Source organism: Schistocerca piceifrons, chromosome 8 (assembly GCF_021461385.2).
Source record: "Schistocerca piceifrons isolate TAMUIC-IGC-003096 chromosome 8, iqSchPice1.1, whole genome shotgun sequence".
NCBI classification, from domain to species: domain Eukaryota; kingdom Metazoa; phylum Arthropoda; class Insecta; order Orthoptera; family Acrididae; genus Schistocerca; species Schistocerca piceifrons.
The window spans coordinates 134,881,550-134,892,642 of NC_060145.1; the positions used below are offsets into that span (position 1 = coordinate 134,881,550).

The window sequence follows — 11,093 nt, forward strand, 5'->3', positions numbered from 1 at the left end:
AAGTCACGAGCGACTGGAAAAAAACGCAGGTGACGCCTGTATATAAGAACGGCAGAAGGACGGATCCTCAAAATTACAAACCAATATCCCTAAACATCGGTTTGTTGCAGGATTCTCGAACATATCCTCAGTTCGAATATAATGAATTTCCTTGAGACAGAGAAGTTGCTGTCCATGCATCAGCACGGCTTTAGAAAGCATCGCTCCTGCGAAACGCAACTCGCCCTTTTTTTCACATGATATCTTGCGAACCACGGATGAAGGGTATCAGACGGATGCCATATTTCTTGACTTCCGCAAAGCGTTTGACTCGGTGCCCCACTGCAGACTCCTAACTAAGGTACGAGAGTATGGGATTGGTTCCCAAGTATGTGAGTGGCTTGAAGACTTCTTAAGTAATAGAACCCAGTACGTTGTCCTCGATAGTGAGTGTTCATCGGAGGAGAGGGTATCATCTGGAGTGCCCCAGGGAAGTGTGGTAGGTCCGCTGTTGTTTTCCATCTACATAAATGAACTTTTGGATAGGGTGGATAGCAATGTACGGCTGTTTGCTGATGATGCTTTGGTGTACGGGAAGGTGTCGTCGTTGAGTGACTGTAGGAGGATACAAGATGACTTGGACAGGATTTGTGATTGGAGTAAAGAATGGCAGCTAACTCTAAATATAGATAAATGTAAATTAATGCAGATGAATAGGAAAAAGAATCGTGTAATGTTTGAATACTCCATTAGCAGCGTAGCGCTTGACAGAGTCACTTCGATTAAATATTTGGGCGTAACATTGCAGAGCGATATGAAATGGGACTAGCATGTAATGGCAGTTGTGGGGAAGGCGGATAGTCGTCTTTGGTTCATTGGTAGAATTTTGGGAAGATGTGGTTCATCTGTAAAGGAGACCGCTTATAAAACACTAATACGACCTTTTCTTGAGTACTGCTCGAGCGTTTGGGATCCCTATCAGGTCGGATTGAGGGAGGACATTGAAGCAATTCAGAGGCGGGCTGCTAGATTTGTTACTGGTAGGTTTGATCATCACGCGAGTGTTACGGAAATGCTTCAGGAACTCGTGTGGGAGTCTCTGGAGGAAAGGAGGAGTTCTTTCGTGAATCGCTACTGAGGAAATTTAGAGAACCAGCATTTGAGGCTGACTGGAGTACAATTTTACTGCCGCCAACTTATATTGCGCGGAAAGACCATAAAGATAAGATAAGAGAGATTAGGGGTCGTACAGAGGCATATAGGCAGTCATTTTTCCCTCGTTCTGTTTGGGAGTGGAACGGGGAGAGAAGATGGTAGTTGTGGTATGAGGTACCCTCCGCCACGCACCGTATGGTGGATTGCGGAGTATGTATGTAGATGTAGATGTAGAAGTAAATCATCAAATTATCCAATTTTTCTGAAACAGTAATAATTTGTTTGTCTGTGCGTATACATCGCATCTATCGATTTCCGTACCATTCGGTTAATTCCTTTGTGGTGCGTCACTCGACTTCGAAATTACCACAAACCAGTGACGTGTAAGGAGTACGATTTATCACGTCATAACACCAAAGATAGCAGTACTCCTTACAGGGTGTAACATAATTAACAGCGGCAACGGAGGCATGAAAGCCTGTAAGCGTATTGTCACATCGCTGGTTTAGTTGCAGAGTATCTTTGCGGGCAGCGCTTTTGCAGAGTCGAGCACGGGACACGGAACTGTTGTGTTGTAGGTAGCTCTGCATGTGAGAGGCATTGTTAGCATAGAAGTTCAAGTGTTGCAACAAGTGCTATTATAGTAAAGTGATGAAATATGGAAGTGATTCAGAGGAAAGTGCGTAATGATGTAGTTAAAAATGAACAGTGCCGCCGATAACGTATTTGTGTATCCTCTGGTTGCATGTCACACCGTATGTCAATCATCCGCGCCGTGTTCGGCCTCTCAGTATGAACTAATGCCGATCAGCAATATAGTTTACCACGAAAGAGATCATTCAAATGCCAGTGTCTTGAAGCGAACGTGAGAAGGTGCGTTCGGTCATCGCGTTTTCGCATCATCAACAATCAGCCGCGCACGCTCGTACAAGTGAGAACTGAGAACTGAGAACTGAAAATTTAATTTTATGAACAGTGTGATATTATTACTTGTGTCAAGGAGAACTGGTACCAAATATCTGTGTATGTGTGACGAGCGTAAGAACTTTCGTTCGATCATTCGGCTTCCGCATCTTTAACAATCACCCGCGTCGCGTCGGTCACGCGTACGCTCTTCCAAGTGATATTGTGGACAGAAATCATCAAGAATGTTAGCTGTGATAAGCAGTTAGGACTTAGAATGTAAACAGTGCAACCTGTGATTTCTTATCGTCTCAGAAAATAGATGTTCGTACCTGACGTAGGACTGTTGTGTTTGACGTTGAGTGGCTCCCCTAGCCGGCCGCGGTGGCCGTGCGGTTCTAGGCGCTCCAGTCCGGAGCCGCGCTGTTGCTACGATCGCAGGTTCGAATCCTGCCTGGGGCATGGGTGTATGCGATGTCCTTAGGTTAGTTAGGTTTAAGTAGTTCTAAGTTCTAGGGGACTGATGACCACAGCAGTTGAGTCCCATAGTGCTCAGAGCCTTTTGAACCATTTTTTGGCTCCCCTAACCTGCTTGCATATTTAGACACATAGTTTCAGGCAGGTCCGTCAGCAGTGTGGAGCAAAGCAATACGACCGCCGCTGGATTATCAAGTACGTAGTGTGGACAGGGCGCACGGTCAAGAAGCAGCAAGCAAATATAACCAATTATGGGACCCCCGCCATTTCACCCCCGGGCGTGTTACAAGCCTTCGCGGGTTTGCTAACTAAAACTTTGCGAAATATTGGGAATCTGTGGTTACCAGCCGCTAGTGACCTCCTTCGTTGTCAACTTCATTGTGCTTTACCCGCTGCGGTACTCTACGTGATATTGTTTACGAAATGAACAACATCAAGGAGTGGAGTTGTTATCAGACGGAACATACAGGATGGACAGGGTGCATACAGTGCACTGGTGCTCTCATTACACCAGAGACTGCGGGGAGTACTGTACAAGTCTCTCTCGGAACTTGGACCATGAGAACAGCTCTTCAAGTGTGTGTTCAATCCGCACTGATGTACGGAGACTTTTCATCGCATTTCTCTATATTCGCACCCATTGCAACAAGTTAAATGTCTTAATGACTTGTACTTTTGTCTTAAAATGACCTTTTGTCAGCGGGTCCAATAACAGGCTGTAGTCAGTCAGTAACCCGCTGGTTGCTACAGACGTGCTCTTTACATTCCACGCTGAGGCTGCTTTTGTCGTGGCTGTACAGCTCGCCAAATGCTAGTGCCTGTGCTGGAAGACGGCGTTCTGGTCGATACGAAATCGGGACGGATGACCTCGCTGTTTGGTCCCCTCTCCCTGATCAACCAACCGATACGAAATATTTATTATCAGATTCTTCTAAAACTATTCAAATTTTAAAAAGTTCTCAGAGTTAAAAACACCTTGCGCAAACATTGCGTATGGTAGATTTTAGCTCATACATTACAGTGAATGAAATATCAACAGTATGACGACAAAATGTAACAAACGTGAAATTAGAATGAAGAGTACTAAATGCCTGGATGTCCAAATAATTAACAAGGAAGATAAGAGTAATGCTAACTACGTTCTGTATATAAGAAAAGATTACATAACACGTTTAACATTCAGAACTTGCATCTGAATGTTTTCCCTATCTGTTTACGAATTACGTTAGCCCTTTAGAAGAAAACCGAGCGAGGTGGCGCAGTGGTTAGCACACTGGATTCGCATTCGGGAGGGTGACGGTTCCAACGCGTCTCCGGTCACCCTGATTTGGGTTTCTTGTGATTTTCCTAAATCGCTGAAGTCAAACGCCGGGCTGGTTCCTCTGTAAGGGCACGGCCGATTTCCTTCCCCATCTTCCCCTAATCCGAGCTTGTGCTCCGCCTCTAATGACCTCGTTGTCGACGGGACGTTAAACACTAATCTCCTCTTCCTCCTCCTCCTTCTTCAAAAGAAAAATCATATTTCTTTAAAGGTCTCAGAAGATAAAACAGTTGGAAATACTAACAACAAGGGGAGACTTCTAAGTTGTCAGTTTTAAATATTTCCGGAACCATGTAAAATACATATCCGCCCAAAAGTATTTTAAAAAAGTGTTCACGGAAAGCTGTGTAGTCTCTTGTTTTAGCAATATTAATTACATTTAGTTTTACTAAGTAATTTTTTTTCAAATGGTAATAAAGTAATTTGTACCACATGGGTTGTAGATCTGAAAGAGACGAATTCACCCCCAGAACTTCACGTTTACTCACTCAGCTTCACTATTCTTCCACACTTTGCTCCTTTCAGCTGATTATTGTGTAGTTGATGACACTGAAAGACAATACTAGCTGTATCTCCTAATAGATGTCAGGTGCAATAGGTATATCCCAACATGGTTAATAGTTGGATACCGTCAAGGTTCTGGTCAACAACGTCTGAACCGCCATACTGAGGGATCGCAGCATTGTGCACCAGGCACTGTGTAATCCGTTCACATCTAAGCCTGCCATACGATGACAGGTAATGGACTCCCTGAAGCAACCTGTGTTAACCCACAGCGTTGGCCGAAGGCTAACAGCAGTCGGAACAGGGAATAGCCGTTCCACACGTAGGCTGCCGTAAACACCACAACGCAAACGACTGCGTTTGGAGTGCTGCCGTGTCTGGGCACGTGGACTGCTGATGAATGGCGTCGCAGTGTGATGAACGATGAATCGAGGTTCTGCACTGTCCCCAGTGGCCAACGTCGAAGGGTATGTCAGCTGCCTGGGTTGGGTTGGGTTGTTTGGGGAAGGAGACCAGACAGCGAGGTCATCGATCTCATCGGATTAGGGAAGGATGCGGAAGGAGGTCGGCCGTGCCCTTGCAAAGAAACCATCCCAGCATTTGCCTGGAGCGATTTAGGGAAATCACGGAAAACCTAAATCAGGATGGCCGGACGCGGGACTGAACCGTCGTCCTCCCGAATGCGAGTCCAGTGTGCTAGCCACTGCGCCACCTCGTTCGGTTCAGCTGCCTGGGAAGGAGCTCCATTCTTGCAGTGTTTTGGAGTGGCAGAGAGATGTTCCTGCTGGGATCATGGTCTGGGGAGCCATCGTATATGACTTTAGGTTATAACCCTCCTACCTCTTCGGCTAAATAGGCTTTTCTATTTGACCGTGTACCTAAAGTCCCTAATCTGTGGGGAAAAGGCATCTACTCCGAAGAATAATGCAAAACCGAGAGAAGTAGATGAATTTATAACCGAATCGCCACTGTTCAGTATTATAGCAATGACGATTAGAAACAAAGTTCGGTTAACTTTATATATTTTTATTACGTAAACTAGTTTTTAATTAACAGTAGTTAGCGGATAATTTGGAAAAAAGTTATTTCAGAGTTTTCGTTAATGAAAAGAGCCAACGGTAGCCAGTTCCTCGCCGGAAAAAGAATAACTAAATTTAAACTGAACTTTATACACGTAACCAATCTTAGGTAAGAATAGTTATTGGCGTCATGACGTAGGAACAGTGCGTTAGGTATTCAAGTACTTCAAGTACTTCATACCACACGTCACAGTAGTCAAATAGTAATCCAATAGCAAACGCATACAACATATGAGTAATACTAACTGTCGCAATTGTAGCAAGCACAAAGACTGTTTGAATTTGCTCATTGGTAAGGACTGTCATTTACCTAGCAGTTACTCTGATATTTCTTTGTAATATAATTCATAAATTATGCCACAAGCTATAAATTAGAACTGTGCTTTGACAATGAAATTCAGTGTCCAAGTTACGTAAAGTTTTACTAACATTTTTTTATTATCAAAGTTACTTTATTTTTAGCAGATGAATTAATACTGACTTTTGCATCATTCTATTTCTGACATTATTCATACTATAGCCAAAGATTTCATTATTACGTAGTTGTCCAAAAGTTGTAAAAATTACGTTTTCATAATCTAATAAATTAATGTTTACTTCATTTTCAGTTCATTTTCTGATTATCTCGGTTCGTACAAAGGGATACGATGGATACTACTTGGATAACGACCTAGGAAAATTATTTACGTCACAATATGCACGAAAACAATATTATTTAAGCAATAAAATTCCAACTAAGCTGGTCAGCCTTTACACTTCCAGTTTTAAAAAGTGTAGATCTTACTTCACTTTATGACGCCGTTGGTTTGTCAAGTGGCTTCACTTAGCGGTAAAATAGAGCACAGATTGATCTTCTTTCCATACCATAGCCAATAACGAGGACCGACAGTACTTTTGATGTTATGTGAATTACTCTTGCTGCATTTGTGCTGTCTCCATTAAATCCCATGCACATAGCTTAAACGTATGAAATATCCGCCAAAACAACCATTTCGGTTTTCACTGTTCCAAACTTCGGGAACAGACTTTTTATATCTGCACTTTTGCACAGCCACACCGGCGTATACACACAAACATCGACACCAATCGTCTCTTCGCGACTCGGAACTGCTACTTTTTGGCACGCTCGCACGCCCGGCGATAATGCATTTTCAATTTATTACACTCTTTGACAATATGTTTTCCATGAATAGGCTAGCATGTCAACTTAAATGTTAAAATTCCATGCGTATTCTCTTTCTTAAACAACAAATTGCATTTGTACTTGACAAAATATTTACAAGAATAATATCAGCACAACTAATAAGACAAACTTCGTAAAACACATAGAAAATGTATGATCGTCCACAGAGTTGTGGTGTTACAAGGTCACAGGTGGTACCTACTGAGGGAGCTGTGACGGTACTTCAGTATGTCAAGGACATCAGCCTTCTCGTGTGTAGCCTGCGGTAGTATCGTGGTGCAGTTTTTCGACACGGCAATGTTCTTCCACATGTGACACGTGTCTGCATGAACTATCAGCGTGATATTGAGATACTCCAGTGCCGCTAGGTCCTAGATATGTCCCCGACAGAACGTGTATCGGGCGAGCTCAGAAGTCAGTTCCATCCCAGAGCCAGTATCCAGGTTGGTTGGTTAATTTGGGGGAGGTAACCAAACAGCGAGGTAATCGGTCCCATCGTATTAGTGAAGGATGGGGAAGGAAGTCGGCCGTGCCCTGTCACAGGAACCATCCCGGCATTTACCTCAAGCTATTTAGGGAAATCAGGGAAAATCTAAATCAGGATGGCCGGACGCGGGAAAAATGCTCAAATGTGTGTGAAATCTTATGGGACTTAACTGCTAAGGTCATCAGTCCCTAAGCTTACACACTACTTAACCTATATTATCCTAAGGACAAACACAGACACCCATGACCGAGGGAGGACTCGAACCTCCGCCGGGACCAGACACACAGTCCATGACTGCAACGCCTTTGATCGCTCGGCTAACCGGACGCGGGTTTGAACCGTCGTCCCCCCGAATGCGAGTCCAGTGTGCTAACCACTGCGCCACCTCGCTCGGTCAGTGTCCACGATATCAAGGACCAGCTACAACGGTTGAGCGCCAGCTTGCCTTGGGAAACGACACGATGGCCTTATCACACCCTTCCCACCTGAATCCGCTACGGTCGCAGGTTCGAATCCTGATTAGGGCATGGCTGTGTGTGATGTCCTTAGGTTAGTTAGGTTTAAGTAGTTCTAAGTTCTAGGGGACTGATGACCTTAGATGTTAAGTCCCATAGTGCTCAGAGCCATTTGAGTCAACTGAATCAGTGTATGCATCCAGGCCAGAGGGGGTTCAATGTCATATTGATAAGAGGGCCCAGACAGCAAAGTTCTTTGTAAATTTGATTCAATGTTTTAATCACTGGAATAATATGAAGTTTTATGTAGTTTTCTGCTCTCCTTCTCGGTGCTTCATTTTTATTGTGAGCCAGTATATTTGCAGAGTCTTTTCTGAGGTATTTAGAGAATTAGTTTTTTTTACGGGAAGAGCTTGCAACATATCTTTCCTAGCTATACCTGTGGGATCGTCGTCCTAGTTACTGAGGAAGCCAGACACGCTTTCGAGAGTCGAGTAAAAACCGGGCACTGTCCAGTCTGGAGATGATAGGTGTGTCTTCCCGTAATTAATCTAATTGTAAATGGTTTGTAGAGCCTCGTATGCAGACCAGTGACTTCCTTACTACGACAGGTGTTTCGAACACCTCTTAGAAATAAATCTGTGAGAAGTGCAGTGTTTACACACGAAAAAAAGAAACAGAAACTGCAGAAAAAAATCCCTGACGTCTCTTAGGCGTAGTTGTGACTGACGCAGTACGAAATACGATAAGACACGCCGCAGTAAAGATCATAAGACACGAGGTTATTCGTGCGACACTCACGTTCGCACAGCAGTGATGCGACAAGCAACGAGAGACAGCAGGCGGCAACAGCCGCACGTGTGGCACTTCGCAGCCGGCCTTTACGCGGACAACATTCAAATGTTTCACGTATTTTTTTCAGCCTGGAAAGAAGTATGGCTCTCCTCCAAACGTTAAAAACAGTTTCGATATGTTAGCTACGTTTGGTATGCGGCACTGTCTGACCTAAAGTGTGTCAAATGTAAACGAGCCAGCAACTGCATTTTTTTGCTGCAAACTTTTCAAAATAGGCCCTATGTTCTGCTTATTTTCCAAGTATCCAGTAAGTGTGGGCAATAGCTATGATATCGTACTATAAGATGCAAAAAAGAAGTATTTTTTACCAAATAATTTCCTCAAAAGCGAATGAGAAAGCATATATAGCAGAGAACATAGTGTTTAATTTTTTATGCGACAAGTAAAAAATTTACTGAGGAAATAATAATGGAGATGGATGTAGCATTGCATCATCTACATAAAACAGTTGTTTATCAAACACATCAAATGACTTGAAATTTCTCTCCTAATGTACTGTAAGATACAATTGCATGGCGCAACCGCCACTCCGTGTTGCGCTGTGACGTATTACAGAGAACTGTATTGGTATTGTATTGCTGCCGTCCCAGTTTGAACAAGTCATGTTACTTCAACTACGTTTCTACACTCTCCACTAATGCGGGTTGCTTTTGTACGGTATCGCAAATCGCATTGCATTTCATATTACATATAGTATCGCCCCAGTGAGAACTGTGTGTTAGGAAAGACACCCAATATACAGCAAATGGAAATCAAGGAAGTTGTCTATTATGCATGCGCTGCTGGTGGGACGTTAAATGTGTTGCAAAGTTAAGTTTATACGCTGTATTGTGACAGGTACCTGGTGGGGCGTGGCTACCGCCGGAGGAGTTTTGTGGAGACCACGTGCTAGGCAATGCCTCTGTTACCGTGGTTTTGACGTGCCTGCAATCAGCCAGCGCACCGTAGGTACATGGAGTACCTGATTTGATGGAATGGCCAACCGGAGTCCACGTTCCATCCTCCGCAGGATATCCATCACTCATCCACAGTGATCTAAAGTACAAGAGGTAGCAAATTAAGTTGGTCTAAATCAAATATATTATAATTTAGTATTTGATCAATCATCATATCGATATTGGGATTTCTCTGGCGGTTATCACAGTACAAGGTCTTGCAAAAATGGTGTAAGACATGGAAGGTAAATATAAAAAAAGTAACTTTTCTTCATACTCAAATAAGAAACAAGTGTGGCCGCAGAAGATTCAACCTTGCAATCCCCTATCACTGAGAAGAGCTGTCCGTTACCTTCAAAACATCACTGCAAGGACGTGAGAGGATGAGAAACAATATAGGAAAAGAAAAAAATCAACTTTCAGGTTTCCTCAGTGAAGTTTCCAAGTCTCTGAGTTTGCAGACGAGTAACTGTTATTATTTTTTTCTTTCAAGATATTTCGACAGCTCCCCTAGTTGCCGTCGTCGGATGCTGAGAAAATACACACATCAAAAGAAGTTTTGCATCACCTCGCTTCAGAGAGTTCCGGCACCTGTACAGAAAATTGGAATAGAGATCAACATAAACAACATTTCTACCCTTTTTATTGCACATGAAAACCACACATTGCATGTTGTATCACCATACAGCGAGAACTTAAGTGGTGGTGGTCCAGACTGCAGTACACACCGGTACCTCTAATACCTAGTAGAACGTAATCTTGCATTGATGCATGACTGTATTCATCGTGGCATACTATCCACAAGATCATCAAGGCGCTGTTGGTCCAGATTGTCCCACTCCTCCACGGCGATTCGGCGTAAATCCCTCAGAGTGGTTGGTGGGTCACATCGTCCATAAACAGCCCTTTTCAATCTATCCCAGGCACGTTCGATAGGGTTCATGTCTGGAGAACATGCTGGTCACTCTAGTCGAGCGATGTCGTTATCCTGAGGGAAGCCATTCACAAGATGTGCACGATGGGGGCGCGAATTGTCGTCCATGAAGACGAGTGCCACGCCAATATGGTGCCGATATGGTTGCACTATCGGCCGGAGGATGGCATTCGCGTATTGTACAGCCGTTACGGCGCCTTCCATGACCACCGGCGGCGTACGTCGGCCCCACATAACGCCACCCCAAAACAGCTGGGAACCCCCAACTTGCTGCACTCGTTGGGCAGTGTGTCTAAGACATTCAGCCTGACCGGAGTCTAGTTGAAGGAATTTGTGACACTCATCAGTGAAGAGAACGTGAAGCCAATTCTGAGCGTTCTAATCGGCATGTTGCTGTGCATCTGTTTTGCGCTGCATGGTGTCGTGGTTGCAAAGACGGATCTCGCCATGGACGTCGGGAGTGAAGTTGTGCATCATGCAGCCTTTTGCGCACAGTTTGAGTCGTAAAACGACGTCCTGTGGCTGCACGAAAAGCATTATTTAGCATGATGGCGTAGCTATCAGGGTTCCTCTGAGCCATAATCAGTAGGTAGCGGTCATCCACTGGAGCAGTAGCTCTCGGACGACCTGAGCGAGGCATATCATCGACAGTTCCCGTCTCTCTGTATCTCCTCCGTGTCCGAACAACTTTGCTTTAGTGCAAACCGAGATGTCTGGACACTTCCCTTGTTGAGAGCCCTTTCTGGCACAAAGTAACAATGCGGAAGCGATGAAACCGCGGCATTGACCGTCTAGGCATGGCTGAACTACAGACAACACGAGCCGT

At 44.2% G+C, this 11,093-nt stretch overlaps 1 protein-coding gene across 1 annotated transcript in view; it reads left to right on the plus strand.

Annotated features, from left to right (window-relative positions):
• LOC124712057 overlaps window positions 1-9,989 on the plus strand; it is a 66,329-nt gene extending 56,340 nt beyond the window's left edge. The window contains exon 5 of the mRNA XM_047242352.1: window positions 9,236-9,989. Within this exon, the coding sequence (XP_047098308.1) occupies window positions 9,236-9,346 (111 nt within the window). The 3' untranslated portion in view covers window positions 9,347-9,989. The remainder of the gene's footprint in view (window positions 1-9,235) is intronic.
• The last annotated feature ends 1,104 nt before the right edge of the window (window positions 9,990-11,093 follow it).